Source organism: Dipodomys merriami, unplaced genomic scaffold (assembly GCF_024711535.1).
Source record: "Dipodomys merriami isolate MVZ:Mamm:240054 unplaced genomic scaffold, mDipMer1.0.p SCAF_551, whole genome shotgun sequence".
Lineage (NCBI taxonomy): Eukaryota > Metazoa > Chordata > Mammalia > Rodentia > Heteromyidae > Dipodomys > Dipodomys merriami.
In genome coordinates, this window is record NW_027206126.1 from 68,064 (window position 1) to 85,325 (window position 17,262).

The following is a 17,262-nucleotide window of genomic DNA, read 5'->3' on the forward strand; positions in this document are numbered from 1 at the left end:
CAATTAAAAAAAAAAAAAAAAAAAAGAATCTTGCTGGGCGCGGGTGGCTCATGCCTGTAATCCTAGCTTCTCAAGAGGCTTCTCTAAGGATCATGGTCCAAAGCCAGCCCAGGCAGATAGTCCATCAGACTCTTATCTACAATTAACCACCAGAAAACTGGAAGTGGAACTGTGGCTCAAGTGGTAGAGAGCTAGCCTTAAGCTGAAGAGCTGAGGGACAGCGCCTAGGCCCAGAGTTCAGGCCCCACAACCGACAAAAAAAAAAGAACAGCTGGAGTAAGCAAAGTCTCCAGAACATGACATTTTTCAATTTCAAAAATTGCCAAGGAGCCGGGCACCAGTGGCTCATGCCTGTAATCCTAGCTACTCAGGAGGCTGAGATCTGAGGACCATGGTTCAAAGCCAGCCCAGGCAAGGAAAGTCCATGAGACTCTTATCTCCAATAAACCTCCAGAAAACCAGAAGTGGCATTGTGGCTCAAGCGTAGAGCGCTCACCTTGAGCTGAAGAGCTGAGGGACAGTGCCCAAGCCCAGAGTTCAAGCCCCATGACCAACAACAACAAAAAAAAAGTTGCCAAGGTATCCATGTATTGCAACTACATACTCCAATTATTTGTATGCAGAAAGAAAACAATTAACAATTGTGTTTTCTGAAGCAACTGCTTCTAAGTGTACATCGGAGAAGCAAGCCACCCCTCCCCGGAAGCCAGAGGCAGTATGTGATCATAGAAGGAGCCGGAAACATGAAACAGGGGCACAGGATTCCGGCCCACCTCTATGCTAGCTAAGGAGACACGAGGAAGTCGCTAAATCCTCTAGACTCTATTTTCTCCTTTGTAAAGAGTAAGGAAGGGTGGGAACTCATTCTAAGTTCTTTCTAGCACTTACATTTTGTGGTCCTTCCCTGAATTGAAGGGCCCAGGCCTGCCTCACACTTAACCTAAATCCTGAAAGCATAAGCAAAGGCATGATCTAGCTCATCATTACTGAACCAGCAGGGCCTGGCACTTTACAATTTCACTCAGGACCTGAATGATAAAAGTATCCTTCTAGGAAAATGATAATGAACACCGAATGACTCATCCATGCATGGTACCTGGCACAAAGTAGGCACTCAATTAAAATGGAAGCTCACTTTCCTGTTATAAGCCTAAGTAGCTTACATGTCTTTTCATCATGCAAATCTATAAGTACTGTTGTTATCTACCTTTATTTAATTAGTTGCTTTTCATTCATTCATTTGCAATTCTGTGGACTGAATTCCAGGCCTCGTGGCTACTAAGTAAGTATTCTACCACTGACCTCATTATCCTCATTTTAAAAAAATGAGAGGAGCTGGGGATGTGGCTCAGTGGTAAGAGTGCTTACCTACTATACATGAGGCCCTGGGTTCAATTCTTCAGTACCACATAAACAGAAAGAGCCAGAAGTGGCACTGTGGCTCAAGTGGTAGAGTGCCAGCCTTGAGCAAAAGAAGCTTGGGGACAGTGCCCAGGCCTTGAGTTCAAGTGCTAGGACTGGCAAAAAATAAAAATAAAAAATAAGGGACCCTAAGTCCTGAAGAGATTCAAGAATATGCCCTAATCTGGGTAGTCCTTAAGTGCCAGAGCCAGGCCTCAAACCTAGGCAGTTGCCAAATTCCAACTTTTTGGCCACTATATTCTTCACCTCTGCCAGGTGCACTTCCGAAAATCTGTCTGGAATGAATATTTGGCTAGGTACAGTTGTAGACTAAAGATTAGTGTGTCCCCATCATGTAGAACTAAGAGAATATAGCTCAATGATAGAGCAACTGCCTGGCATGCACTAGGCCCAGTGTTTGAGCCCAATGCGCGCACACATGCACACACACTTACACACACACACACACACACACACACATCCCAAATTAGTAAGATCATACAAACTTCTGAAATAAGGTCATGATCTATCCTATCTACTGTCCTTTCTTCTTTATGCTTACCTATTCTTTCTCTAAACTCTGTAACACAAAAATGAAGGTAATTACCCGTGTTTTAAAAGGGTAAAGTGCTACCATAGCAAATTTTACCTTAAAAAACTTAGATAGAAATCAGGCACCAAAATGAACCCCAAGATAGGGACATAAGTATTGTTTCTAACATATTTATAATGTACTATGTGACTTTTTTTGTTTCTTTGTATGTTCCTCCCCCATGGTATAACACCTGTTTTCACTGTAGTTGATCCCAGTGCCCTGCATCTTGTACATACACTTCGTTAACTTGGGGAGGGGAGGGAAAAAAACAAAATGCTTAAATAGGAATACAGGTTGACCCATTGTAACAATGAGATGTACAAGACACTATGCGTCTTTACAACTTCAGCAAGGGGGGAAGGGGAGTTGTGGAGGTGGGAGGGAAGGGATGGTAGGGGAAAAACAAAGGAGGAGCAGGCAGCAATGCTGGATAGGAAATGTACTCATTACCTTGCTCATGTAACTATAACCCCTCTGTACAGTATTTTTACAATAAAAAAATATACCAAAAAAAAAAGACATCAGGCTCCAGTAGCTCACACCTTTAATCCCAGTTACTCAGGAGGCTGAGTTGTGAGGATCTCTATTCAAAGCCAGCCCTGGACAGAAAAGTCCTGGTAAGCCTTTTATCTTCAATTAACCACTCAAAAACTGGAAGTGGTGCTGTGGCTCAAGTGGTAGTGCTAGCCTTGAACACAAAGAGGCTCAATGACAGTGCCCACAGTTATGAGTTCAAGCCTCACAACTATCAAAAAAAAAAGACAGATGTGTATTTAAACTGGAACTTAAGAAAGAAAGATATATTAAAGGATGATGACTTTTCATTACAGATTCTCTCAAATAGATCTACCACTATTCACTTTAGAAAAGTGAATTCATTTTGCAATTTTTTCAGGGCTACTGTATACTGATTTCTGGATATTTTCCTCCTGTAAGTCCATTCTAAGAATGACTTTATGTCAGGTGTGAGACTTCCTAAACTAGAAAGAATGCCTCCTGGATTATTCTCTTTTCATTATATTATTTTCATCTAATTCTCATTCCACACTTTTCCCAAACCATATGAAAGTAAAGGATTAACCTTCACCTTATACTTCACTGCAATTCTCAAAGTTAAGATTGGGGATTAAACTGGGTGCTGGTGGTAATCCTAGCTACTAAGAAGGCTGAGATCTGAGGACTGTGGTTCAAAGCCTGCCCAGGCAGGGAAGTCCATGACACTTTATCTACAATGAACCACAAGAAAACCAGGAATGGCACTCGAAGTGGTAGAATGCTAGCATAGAGCTCAAGAACAGCACTCAGGCTCTGAGTTCAAGCCCCACAACTGACAATAAACAAACAAACAAACAACAGGCTGTATTATACATCAGCAATATCCATGGATGTGCAAAATTGAGTGGAGTAGCAAGATGACAGTGCTATATGGAACTCAGGAGCAGGGGCAATATGTTGGGCACAACAAGAGCAAAGATAAATCATTAGCAACTAGTTTCTCCTTCCAAATCAATGCATCCATTAGGTAAGACACCCAGGTCATAGTCTGTGCAGGCAACGGGCCTACTTTCCAACACATCATTGACTTATTCAAAGTCAAACAGAAGTGGAGAGCAGAACACACATTTGGAAAGGATTTCAAATGGACCCAAAGTCAATCCTACCTCGGATATTCAGGGCTTCAGACTTTTTCTCCTTTTTCATAGTCTCTTCCAGCTCATTCTGGGTGCTCAGGGAATCACCTGCATTCAAAGAAGAAACCTTGTGTTGTGTATAAGTTCTACAAGCAAAAAGAACCAATGGACTCAAAATAAAGTTTTGTTATTTCAAACTCCTACTAGCATATGGGAACTCCACCCCCTTTCTGTCACACACACACACACACGCACACACACCCCAATAGTACCCCTTGACCCTAAAAGGACTTGTGGTCCAGCTTTGGATTTCATTCACACTTCCTTTCCAATTAAAACCAAAAAAGAATAACTGGGGAGCCCATCCCCACCCCAAAACCCAGAAACTAGAGGGTGGCCAAAGGGGGAGGAGGGAAACAAAGTTCAGACAGTAATCGATGAAAGGGAGGCGGGAGGAGGAGGAGTGTTCTGTATTGCTCAAGAAGAAGAACTGATTCCTAAGAAAATCGATAACTTCCACACACAGAGAGACTAGAGGAAGACAAATGACAAACGAGAACGCAAAATCGAGGAGGAAATTCAAGTCATTAGGGGGGAATATATACTGTTAGGAGAAGAGAGGTCACGCGGGTGCAAAGAGTATAAAAAAGAAAAAGAAAGGAAGGAAGAAATACTGACAGGAAGAAAAAGGCGTGGGGTGAGGAGGAAGGGACCAGGAGGGAGGAGGGAGACAGAGGATGGAGGAAGAGGAAGAGAGGAGGAGGAGGAGGGAAGGGCAAAGCCGTCCAAAGGATGCAACCGAAAGGCACCTGCTACATTTGAGAAAACGGTCGCCCCCTTCTCCTGCTTGCTCTCCACCGAAGCCCCCCGGAAGGTCACAGCGGAGTCAGAGCCGGGGACGCTCGGGGTCACCGCATCCTGCTGGCCCTCCGTGCCCTGGGGTCCCCCCGAAGCACCCCCCTGGTCCAGCTGTCGCTGCTGCTGCTGCTGCTGCAGGCGGCGGCGGCGGAGGCCCGGGACGCAGCAGGAGAACCAGGCGGCGCAGTCCTGGAAGATGAGCAGCCCCACCAGGTTGACGGCCAGCCCCAGGGCGCCGACGATGAGCACCAGCTCGGGGTCGTCCATGCGCTCGGGCCGGGCGAGGCGCAGCACGGCCTGCACGAAGATGGTGAAGCAGAGCGCGGTGAGGAAGACGGCGTTGCTGAGCGCGCCCACCACCTCGGCGCGCGCGTAGCCGAAGGTGGCCCGGGAGCCCCGGCCAGGGCGCCGCGCGATGTAACCGGCGCTCAGCCCCACGCACAGCGAGATCAGATCCGACAGCATGTTGAAGGAGTCGGACAGCAGCGCGATCGAGTTGCCCAGGTAGCCCGACACCAGCTCGGCCACGAAGAACACCACGGTGAGGACCAGCATGAAGAGCAGCCGGCACGTCTTGCCCGAGTAACGGCCCATGGCTGCAGCCCGGCGGCCCCAACCCGCCGCCGCGTCCGGCCCTCCCGCTGCTCCCCGGCCAGCGCCGCCAAGCCCCGCGCCACAGGTGGGGGGCCCCCCGCGCACGGTGACCGCCCCCTCCCCGACTCCACTGGGGCCTGGCACCCCGCCTCCAGGGCTTCCCCGCCCGCGCGCCCTGCCCAGACGCTGCTTTATAAGGCGGAGGCAGAGCCACCCCAGTCCCCCCACCCCCACCGGCAGTCCAGAGTCTATGGGAGTGGCTGAAAGGCCTCAGGTCTCCTCCCTCCGCCCCCGGGGCCTCCTCCCTCGCCACCCAGCCAAGGGCCTTTCCAACCTGGGCTGCTGGGAGGAAGGGGTGGAGGGGAGCCTGTGGGATGTCACTCTTCATAGAGGCCCCCCAAAAGCAGCGGTGGGATTCACCACCTCCTTTCCCTCTTCTCCAGGTCCTCCTTTTTCCCCCCAATGGCCAATGGCCTTGCCCAGCCTGATTGTCCAAGACCTTGACTGTCCATGGGCGTGTTCCCGTTGGTGGTGGACGTGGACACCTGTGCATACGTGCCCAGTCTCGGGTTGCTGTATAGATTTCCCCATTAACCCTCCGCCTCGTAAGGCCCAGGAGCGTGAACTTGGGCCAACCCTGCCTCTCAGGGCTCTGCCTGCCTTTCTGTTTTATTGAATGTGAGTTCAGCCATCGCTTGGTACCCTGCTGACGCCACCACCGGTGGTGAGATCACCAGATCGCTCCTCTCTTCTTCCTCACTGACTTCATGAAGAAGGCTGGGACCATCTCTGTGACCCTCTCCTGGCACTGTTATCCTGGTGCCCTTCTCCTCCTGCGGGGCACAGACATACATGCAGGCTTACACCCAACACTCAGATGCTCATCCGTTCTGTGGCAAACAAAAGTCTCTTGACCAGAAACAAAACAGCCACACCAGGGCCAGCCACCTCAATGGACTTGTCTCATTCTCCACCAAAGACATTAAAGAAACCCCTCTGTACAGCATCTGTACAATAAAATAAAAATTTTAAAAAAAAAAAAAACGGGCGCCAGTGGCTCACACCTGTAATCCGAACTACTCAGGAGGCTGAGATCTGAAGATCGCTGTTCAAAGCCAGCCCGGGCAAGAAAGTCTGAGGGACTCTTATCTCCAATAAACAACTCAGAAAACTAGCAGTGGTGCTGTGGCTCAAGTGATAGAATGCTAGCTGTGAGTTGAAGAGTTCAGGGACAGCGCCCAGGCCCAAAGTTCAAGCCCCACGACCGACAAAATAAATAAGAATAAGACATTAAAGAGAAAGTTCCACTCACTCCCATGGTCTTCTTCACACCCACCTTATACTAATTACATCATTTTAATGCCTTTGTGGTAAAACTTAAGTAGAAGAGCCCTTCCACCATCTAGCTGCAGGAAAGTGGCCCTCGGGGCTGTTGCTGGAATGTATGTTAGGGGCTGTCTGAATGCATAGCAGGACGCCCATAAGGCTAGGTTTTTTGTTTGTTTGTTTATATTTATGTTTTTGGCAGTCTTGGGCCTTGAACTCAAGACCTGGGCACTATCCCTGAGCTCCTTTTGCTTAAGGCTAGCACTCTACCACTTGAGCCAAAGTACCACTTCTGGCTCTTTATGAGTAGTTTATTGGAGATGAGTGTCTCCTGCATTTTCCTGCTGGGGCTGGCTTAGAACCACCATCCTCAGATCTCAGCCTCCAGAATAGCTAGGATTTCAGGCATGTGCCAACAGGGCACCCCACCCACAAGGCATTTTAAAAATAATTCAGGGCCGGGCGCTGGTGGCTCACACCTGTAATCCTAGCTCCTCAGGAGGCTGAGATCTGAAGATCATGGTTGGTGCCATGATTTCTGTACAACTATAAAGGAATTGCCCACCTGGTCAGAATTTCCCTCCTGACCTTTTGTATATCTAATGAATGCCCACTTTGTATGCAACCAGTTTGTATAAAGCCCAGGATCTCCCCTTATGCTGACCCCCTAAAAAGAATATAAAATGTGAAATTAGAGACAGAATAAAATTATTGATTTTTAAGAATAGGGCCAAACTTGAAAGATAGGATCTCCCTGTAGAAAACAAAAAAACTCAAGGCTAGTCATTAAAAGGAGAAATTCCAAAGATAAAGGCTTGAAGTAAATTAGTGAGTTAAACACCCAGTTACCGGAATTCATTAAGTAGTAGCAAAACCATCAATATCCACCATGGGGACCCTCCAGACCAGGGGCGAGGGGAAGTCTGCCCCCTTTTCTGTAACTAGTAGTTTTGAAACAAAAACACCCATTTCTTAAAGATCAAGAAATGGTTACAGGGGTATTTATGGTTTTAATTGTTTCAGGAATGGTTGTGATTTACGTGCTTGCAAAATAACATCTAAGTTCTGCTTCTGTATATCACCTTGTTTGCATCTACTCTAAAAGAAAGCATTTTTTGCCTTTATAAACCCTGAGCTATTTGAGTTCAAGGCTGCTCATTCCCAAGTTGAGTCAGCCCCGGCCAGTCAATCCAATAAACTCCTGCTTTTAAGATACTTGGTCACCATCCATGACTTTGTCCAGAGGGTCAGTCCACTTCACCCTCCCTCAGGATTCAAACTTCTTTCCAGCACTAGCCTGATTCCTGTCATCAGCAATAAACTCATTTATCCTCTCTTAAAAGTAGTCTTGAGCTGCACTGGTCAGCACCTCCATAACAAAACAAATGAAAAAAAGTCTAAGTTCACGTTTTTCGTTGCAAAACTTAAAACATACCGTGAGTCACAAATTCAGAGATCTTGACACTAAAACTATTTCTACACTGGCATTTGCCCCAGAAATAACTTTTTAAAAGAACTTTCTAAAGCAAAATGGGGAGGGAGGAAGAGTGAACAAATGCCATCATGGTATTCAGCATATGCTGTGTGGAAAAAAGAACTATGTAACTTATAAGCAGGGATGAGAGAGGAAAACTGAGCCAGAGAGGGGGCAGGTTTAGAGGGTAGAGATAGTGAAGGAAGGGGTGACATTATCCGAAAAGAATTTTACTCATGGGGAGGAGAGGTGGGGGAGGGAAATGGCGGGGAGGGGGGAGATGGGAAGGGATAAGAAGGGGAAACAAAGGAGGAGGCAACAATGCTTGATAAGAAATGTACTCATTACCTAGCTCATGTAATTGTAACCCCTCTGTACGGTATTTTCACAATAAAAGGGCTGGGAAGGTGGCTCAGTGGTAGAACGCTTGCCTTGCATGCATGAGGCCCTGGGTTCGATTCCTCAGCACCACATAAGCAAAAAGAAAAAAGCCAGAAGTGGCACTGTGGCTCAAGTGGTAGAGCGCTAGCTTTGAGCTGAAGAGCTGAGGGACAGTGGCCAGGCCCAGAGTTCAGGCCCCACAACTGGACCAAAAAAAAAAAAACCACAATAAAAAAATTAAAAAAAAAGACACTCCTGAGAGATCCCCTCCTACCCTAAAGATAAGCCATACTTGGAAATGTCCCCTTCCCAATGGTCCTCTCTTCTCCTGCTGTAGTTCCAGTCCTCACTACCTTCAGACATATACAGAGGTTTAAAAAAAAAAAAGAATTTTACTCATTACCTGACTTATGAAATGGTAATTCTTCTGTTCAATGCCTCAATAATAACAATCAAATTACATTTAAAGAAATTAAGAAAGCAGCTTTATTTTGTTGTTGTTGGTGGTGGTTTCTTTTCAGGACTCTCCTGGTGAGATATGTTCCCCCATGGGAAGGGGTGGGGTGAAAAGAGAAGGAGAAGATGAAGTATGATCAAAGCTCTTCATACACACACATGGAAATAGAATAACAAAGCCCTATTGCATTGCTTTAACAGGGAGGAGAAGATAAAGAATAATAATGAGATGAATTTGATCAAAGTAACTTATATGCATAATTGTATAATTGCACAAATAAAAATTATAAAAGAGATGATATTTGCCTTCAGGAGAGAGGATGGACATCTTGTCCAAAATATTCCAAGTCTTTAAAAGGTGGTTTCCCATAGTAGAGATCCCCCACCATCGGCCCATCTCCAGATGTGTAAAGATTTGACAAAAGGAAATCCTTTCTACAGGGAGCTGAAGAATCTTGGGAATAAACTCAGTTTTTCATTGAAGAACATATATGTATATGTATATGCATATGTATATGTACCACTTTGGTTGATACAAAGTAATAGTGTACTTAATGTGCCCCAAGTAGGCATTTTCCCTTCACTGTTTTTCAGGATACCCTAAATGTAAGAGATTCATTGTATGTGTGTGTGAGAGAGAAACAGAGACAGAGACAGAGACAAACAGACAGAGACAGAGACAAGGAGACAGAAACAGAGAACTCCGGCCTGGGTGATGTCCTTTAGTTTTTGCTCAAGGCTGGCACTTTCCCATTTGAGCCACAGCTCTACCATGGCTTTTTGCTGGTTAATTGGAGATAAGAGTCTCACAGAATTTTCTGCCAGGGCTGGCTTCAAACTGTGCTCCTCATATTTCAGCCTCCTGAGCAGCTAGGATTACAAGCATGAGCTACCAGCACTCAGCTAAGAGATTCTTAATGATAGAGGCATATGATACGAAGATGAACACTAATCAGTGGTCAATACCACTTTTAAAGGGTTGCTGGTGAAGATGAGACACAGCAACACGATGTGCATCTTCCTAGAAGGAATGAGCTCCATTCTGAATTCAGAGCTGTGCTGGTCAATTTATCAAATGTCCTTACTTAAAGGCACCTCCATGGTTTCTCAAAAACAATGCTTGTTCGTCTTCCTTCCTTCCTTCCTTCCTTCCTTCCTTCCTTCCTTCCTTCCTTCCTTCCTTCCTTCCTTCCTTCCTTTCTTTCTTTCTTTCTTTCTTTCTTTCTTTCGTTCTTTCTTTCTTTCGTTCTTTCTTTCTTTCTTTCTCTGGTCCTGGGGCTTGAACTCTGGGCCTGAGTGCTGTCCCTGAGATTCTTTTTGCTCAAGGCTAGCATTTACCACTTGAGCCACAGTGCCACTTCTGGCTTTTTTGAGTCGCTTATGGGAGATAAGAGTCTCATGGAGGGCTGGGAAGGTGGCTCAGTGGTAGAGTGCTTGCCTTGCATGCATGAGGCCCTGGGTTTGATTCCTCAGCACCACATAAGCAAAAAGAAAAAAGCCAGAAGTAGCACTGTGGCTCAAGTGGTAGAGTGCTAGCCTTGAGCTGAAGAGCTGAGGGACAGTGCCCAGGCCCAGAATTCAGGCCCCACGACCGGACCCAAAAACAAAACAAACAAAAGAGTCTCATGGAGTTTTCTGCCCAGGCTGGCTTCCAACTGCAATCCTCAGATCTCAGACTCTCGAGTAGCTAGGATTACAGGCCTGAGTCACCAGTGGTTGGCTTGTTTGTTCTTGAAATGAACACTACCCCCTTGAACTGATAAAGAATACCAGCCCTATCTGATAGGCCCACTTGACCACTAACTACCCCCATCCTCCCAGGGCCATTCTTAGAAGTTTTGGTCTTGAAACAATTTTTGGAAAATCCTCATCTCTCTGAAAGTATACATTTCCCCAGGTAGAACTCAGTTTTGCCAGTTGCCTGAGTTGACTCCCTTGTTTGACTTGAACTCATACCCTGGACTGTCCACTTTCTACGCCCCTTGTATCCTAGACTCTGCTGGGTGGTACTTGGCACCCCTCACCAGTGATGAATGAAATCTGATTTGATCTGTTGAGGTGTCTGGCCTTCTTTCTCTGCTTTCATATGCTTGGTCTTTCCTAACACTATCCAGAATAGTACAAGTGAGGATACGGTAAAGGCACTTGCACATCCGTGTTCACTGGTAACACAAGTCACAAGAGCCAAGTTATGGAAACAGCCCAGATGTCCTACAATAGATGCGTGGGTCAGTAAAATGCAAGACCTATACACAATGGAGTTTTACTCATCCGTTTAGCATTATGGCATTTGCAAGGAAATGAATAGACCTAGAACAAACCATGTTAAGTGAGGTAAGCCAATCTCACAGACCAATGGCGCATGTTTTCTCTCATATGTGGACGCTAGATCTAAACTACAACTGGATGCGATAACTTATACAAGGCTCTAGATATTCACACACAGACTAAAGGAACATACTCTTGGGGGAAGAACCCAAAGGCACAACTCCTCTGAACATTTAAAATAGTATTTATTGAAACAAATTCCAGGAAAGGGAAACATGCATTTTTGTTGGTGGTGGTGGTGGTTGGTTTTGCTCTTTAAAAAAAAAAATATTTTGTCATTTTAAGTGGGCATCAAGAGAGGGATGTTCAACAGACATATGCTCAGTCATGGTGTTCTGCAGACTCCGTGTGGAAAATGAGCTATGTAACTTGTGGGCAGGGACAAGAAGGGGAAAACAAGGGAAAATGAAGGAAAGGGTGATACTATCCAAAAAAGAAATGTACTCATTACTTGATTTATGAAATGGTAATCCCTCTGTGCAACAAACTTTTTTTTTTCTATTTTTGTCGGTCATGGGGCTTGAACTCTAGGACTGGGTGCTGCCCCTCAGCTCTTCAGCTCAAGGTGAACACTCTACCACTTGAGCTACAATGCTACTTCTGGTTTTCTAGTGCTTTATTGGAGAAGAGTCTCACAGACTTTCCTGCCCAGGCTGGCTTTGACACCATGATCCTCAGATCTCAGCCTCCTGAATAGCTAGGATTACAGGTGTGAGCCACCAGTGCCTGGCTGTGCAACAAAGTTAATGGCAATAAACTTATATTTAAAAAAAGAAACCTACCCCATTGTAACATCAAATAATACAACTCATTAAATAAAATATTGACTAAGTCATTTTAATTTTGCAATCACTTTAAGAGGACTTGGAAGGTTAGGATGAAACCCCTTACTAGGTCAGGTTTAATAATAGAAATGCAAAAGAAAACGTGAAAGACACCATAGCATAGCAGTTTGTAATTTGAGTTTCCCCATTCTCATTTCACTATTCCACATGGTGGAATGAGCCAGACACAGAAAGACAAGTACCACAGCATGATCTCATTCCTATGTGGACTCTAACAAACTTTGTCTCCAAAGTGGAGAGTGGAGTGTGGTTAGCAGAGCCCGGGAAGAGTACAAGGGAGAGGCATGGGAAAAGATTGATCACTGAGTACTGAGTTGTTACAGTTAGACACAAACAAGAGGTTCTGGTAACAATGGTACAGTGAAGTGACTGAACAACAATAATGGTGCTTCTCAACCACAAAGAAATGGTAAATGTTTGTAACTTGATTGAAACATTATGCAGTGATACCAGTATCAAAATACTAATTATCCCATTGATGTGTACAATTTTTATGTCTCTGTATAGCAGTTAGTTAATTTTTTTGCCAGTCCTGGGGCTTGAACTCAGGACCTGGGTGTTGTCTCAAACTTCTTTTGTGCAAGGCTAGCCCTCTACCACTTGAGCCACAGCACCACTTCATGCCTTTTCTGTGTATGTGGTACTAAGGAATCAAACCAAGGGCTTCATGCATGCTAAACCACATTCCCAGATAGAGTGTCATGCTTTAGTCCAGGCAGGCCTCAGACCTACCTTCACCTCCCCAGTAATTAGGGACTGATCCATATTATCAATTTCTAGGTAGCATTGAGGATAATGTGGAGGGTTTTCCCCCTCAGAGGACTTGAAAACACATTAAATTTGAGAGATTTTTTGACTTGAATACAAGAATGTCAGCCATGGCCTAGCTTTTTATTTTTTATTTTTGTTGGTCATAGGGCCTGAACTTTAGGCCTGGGCACTGTCCCTCAGATCTTTAGCTCAAGGCTAGCACTCTACCACTTGAGCCACAGCGCCACTTCCAGTCTTTTCTGCTTATGTGATACAGAGGAATTGAACTCAGGGCCTCATACATGCAAGGTCAAGCTAATGAAAGGGAAGAAAGGGAACAGAGACCTCCATAGATCAGAACAGGAGCAGGCTTTATTCAGCACTGTCCAAGGGCTCCAGGTAATGTCCAACAGAGTCAGAGATACAAGGGATCTGCAAGCTGGGGAGCTTAGGGTTTTAGTGTAAGTCCAACAAGACAGTCAACTCAGGCAGTGGGCAAAAGGTTTTGCCCAGGGCAATGCATACTTTCAAAGCCAAAAATTGCTCTATGGCAGAGACTTCCAAGAATGGTCTTAGGGTGGATGGGTTCCAGTAAACCATGAAGGTAGCATTGGGTTATGAGAACAATGCAGATTCCCTTCAAATTTGACTCTCTTTTTTTTTTTCATGATAAAAGGAGGAGATGAACAACAATTTTAAAAAGCTAGGCCATGGGAGCTGGGCTCAGTGGTAGAGTGCTTGCCTTTCATGCAGGAAGCCCTGAGTTCAATTCCTCTGTATCACATAAGCAGAAAAGGCTGGAAGTGGCACTGTGGCTCGTGGCTCAAGTGGTAAAGCACTAGCCTTGAGCTGAAGAGCTGAGGGACAGTGCCCAAGCCCAGAGTTCAGGCCCTACAACCTACCCCCCCCCCAAAAAAAAGCTAGTCCATGGCTGACAACCCTGTATATAGGTTGTTGAGAAAGCAGAAATAGTCTTTGGGCTGTCTGATGCAATTGAGAGCAGAGGCCAATGCTATCTGAGAATCTCTGAGGCCTGCTGGTGGTCATGAACACTAGCTTTGGTGTGTGGTTCTCTTCCCTCCTCCAGGCCAACAGGGCACCCCAGAGACTCAATCATAGGGAATTCCTATGCTCTAGGTTTAGAAGAGGAAGGTAAGTTAAACATGAATCTGAAAGGGGATATGGCTACTGGGAGAAATGGGGAAAACAGAGGCAGAACTGGGTATTTAAGAAACACTTCTCCCTCAAAGTTCATCATTACTTATTGATACCATTGAAGTCTAATTCCTCCGGATTGATGAATGGAGGGGGTGGGGATAATCAGCTTTTGGACAATTTTTAATTGTCCAGTGGAAGTAAAATGAACTAAAAGTTATTTTAAAATGGAGACAAACTCCCCTGGAGTTTACCTAATAACTATAAGTAAAATAGAGGACAGATTAGATAGATAGATAGATAGATAGATAGATAGATAGATAGATAGATAGATAGATAGATAGATAGATAGATAGATGATAATTTTTGGGAGGGAGCCCAGTTGTGGGGCCTAAACTCTGGGCCTGGGTGCTGTCCCTCAGCTCTTTAGCTTAAGGCTAGTACTCTACCACTTGAGCCACAGCACCACTTCCAGGTTTTTTTCTGCTTATGTGGTGCTGAGGAATTGAACCCAGGGCCTCATGCATGCAAAGCAAGCGCTCTACCACTGAGCCACCTTCCCAGCCCAGATGATAATTTTTTTGAGACAAGCTATCCTCAAACATGTAATGCTCCTACCTCAGCCTCCTGAGTGCTGGGATTACAGATGTGAACCACTATATTTGGCTATATGATTTAATAACCTCCACAAAAAATTTCACCTGTTATTTGATGCTATCCCAAACACCTCCACAAACAGCAGCTTTCTTTTTTTTTTTTGCTAGACTCCCCTTAAAGTTTAAACAATATGAAAACAGGAAAGGTTATTTGTCCAAGAGAATAATTTTCTATGTTGAAATAAGAACTATTGAAGTAGACATAGTTAGCCCTTCCTAGTAACTATGTTTGGGGCAAAGTCCAATGTACCAGCAAATGGTCCCAGTGGGGCTGTTGCTGCACTATGGGCTGGGGGCTAAGTGAGCAATCTGAACTGAGCACAGTAAGCCCACAAGGTTTTTGTTTGTTTTCTGTGGGTCTTTTTTTTTTTTTTGCCAATTCTGGGGTTTGATCTCAGGTCCTGGGCACTGTCCCTGAGCTTCTTTTTGCTTAAGGCTAACACTCTACCATTTGAACTACAGATTTACGTTCCTACAGAGATCTGCACTCCTGACCCATAGGAAAGCTAACTGAAACAGGCTCTGCCCTGGAGAAGAAGATGTGGAAACCTAGAAGATAATTCCGCTCCTGTCACTACATATCTAAGCCAGACCCTTTACTATCTGTAATAAAGTTTATATTCAGCTGTCAGCTATATCTAATCTATCCATCATATCTACCTAGGAAAGTGAGAAACAGGTATTACAAGTCCCCAAAGCTCCAACCTATCTGATACGAGTTCTCAAGAACCTCAAGAAAGATAAGTGGTTTTCCTAAGGCTAAAGAAACACAGGGATTGCGTTTCTGGTGAGGCTCATGTCAAATCTGTTGTGAAGGGGATCTCTCAAGCATTTTGATGTTGGCAGGTCACAGCAGCTATTGCCTACAGATGGACACTTTTTTTTTTTTTTTTGGTCGGTCATGGGGCTTGAACTCTGGGCCTGGGCACTGTCCCTGAGTTCTTTAGCTCAAGAAAAGTGTTCTACCACTTGAGCCACAGCACCACTTGCAGTTTTCTGGTGGTTAATTGGAGATAAGAGTCTCATGGATGTTCCTGCCTGGGCTGGCTTTGAACTGAGATCCTCAGATTTCAGCCTCCTGAGTTGCTAGGTGCTGAGGAATCGAATCCAAGGCCTCATGTATGCAAGGCAAGCGCTCTACCACTGAGCCACATTCCCAGCCCCTGTGTGTATTAGTGTTATTATAGGCTTCAGACTTAGTTGCATAGGAAATGAAATACAGTAATTTGCTCACAAAACAACAGGCAGATTAAACTAGAGGAAGATAGTTCTCCTAAGGGTAGAAGAAAAAGAAGAAAAAGAAAGGAAACAGGCCTATACCCAAACATTCTTTAGCGTGTGTGGGTCTGGGTGTGGGGCTATTTAGGGGGATGTGGGTGTGGGTGTGCTTATTTGGGGAGGTGTTACTCTAAACACTCAACAGGAGTATTAGCTTTGATCAGATTGAGGGACTAGGAATGAGGGAAATCTTTTCACAGAAATGTCAAGTGTCTGGAATACAGCCTCCTCACCACCAGAGGGAGACATACTTAGGAAACTATTAAAAGTCATCCTTCATAGCCAGGTGCCAGTGGCTCACGCGTGTAATCCTAGCTACTCAGGAGGCTGAGATCTGAGGATCACGGTTCAAAGCCAGCCCGGGCAGGAAAGTCCTTGAGACTCTTATCTCTAATAAACCACTAGAAAACCGGAAGTGTTGCTGTGGCTCAAGGGGTACAGTGCTCGCCTTGAGCTGAAGAGCACAGGGACAACGTCCAAGCCCAGAGTTCAAGCCCCACGACCGACCACACACACACACACACACACACACACACACACACACACACACACACACACACAAGTCATCCTCCTAAAGTTGTAAATGCTGTCTAAAACAAACACAGTTGAGGCAAACTTCCATTGTACTATACCTGTCCTATCACTGTGTGTTGGATGTGTGGAGGGCAAGTCATTTGTTTCTTTAGTCCCAGATCTCAAGAAACTGAAGGAACCATATATAAGGAACTATACCCGAGATGCTTCATTCATCCTGGACCCATTTAAGACAAGACCCTGCCAAGCATGTGGAGCTGATAGCACATTGGATGAGCATTTAGGAATTTTGGAGAGAGATAAGTCAATCTTGCATGAGGAAGTGATGTGAATTGTGTTTTTGGGTCCGGTTGTGGGGCCTGAACTCTGGGCCTGGGCGCTGTCCCTCAGCTCTTCAGCTCAAGGCTAGCACTCTAACACTTGAGCCACAGCGCCACTTCCAGCTTTTTTCTTTTTGCTTATGTGGTGCTGAGGAATTGAACCCAGGGCCTCATGCATGCAAGGCAAGTGCTCTACCACTGAGCCATCTTCCCAGCCCATGATGTGAATTGTGACCAGAGGAAAAGTTGGGTGGTGTTTCCAAACAATGGCTATAGTTGTATCTCCAATTCTACTTGTTCTTCTACAGGATGACCTTGATGTGCCCTCCATCCAGAGGTAAACTAAATGAAAATAAAGGTCTTTGAGGTGCATGCCTATAATATCGACATTCAGGAGCTGAGGCAGGAGGATCTTGTGTTTGCTGCCAATCATTCTACCTGATGAGACTCTGCCTCAAAAACAAAATGAGGGCTGGGAAGGTGGCTCAATGGTAGAGTGCTTGCCTCCCATGCATGGTAGAATGCTAGCCTTGAGCTGAAGAGCTGAGGGACAGCACCCAGGCCCAGAGTTTAGACCCCATAACAGACAAAAAAAAAAAAGAGCCAGGCACTGGTGGCTCACGCCTGTAATCCTAGCTACTCAGGAGCTGAGGATTGCTATTCAAGATTCTCATTGGAGA

General features: G+C 45.3%; 1 protein-coding gene and 1 long non-coding RNA gene across 5 annotated transcripts in view; one reads left to right on the top strand and one right to left on the bottom strand.

Moving 5' to 3' along the window:
• The window catches only part of LOC138811958 (calcium/manganese antiporter SLC30A10-like), a 40,983-nt gene that overhangs the window by 12,013 nt on the left and 11,708 nt on the right, over positions 1-17,262 (bottom strand). Inside the window, exons 1-2 of one of the 4 annotated variants that reach the window (XM_069999906.1) lie at positions 4,437-5,163; positions 3,658-3,735 (exon numbers count right to left, since the gene is read on the bottom strand). In XM_069999906.1, the coding sequence (XP_069856007.1) occupies positions 3,658-3,735; positions 4,437-5,079 (721 nt within the window). In that variant the 5' untranslated portion in view covers positions 5,080-5,163. The other 3 variants (XM_069999908.1, XM_069999910.1, XM_069999907.1) reach the window with 3 other exon arrangements.
• Positions 4,882-6,123, top strand: LOC138811959 (uncharacterized). Its single transcript, XR_011367527.1, has 2 exons — positions 4,882-5,164; positions 5,523-6,123. It is a non-coding gene; the product is annotated as an uncharacterized lncRNA (long non-coding RNA).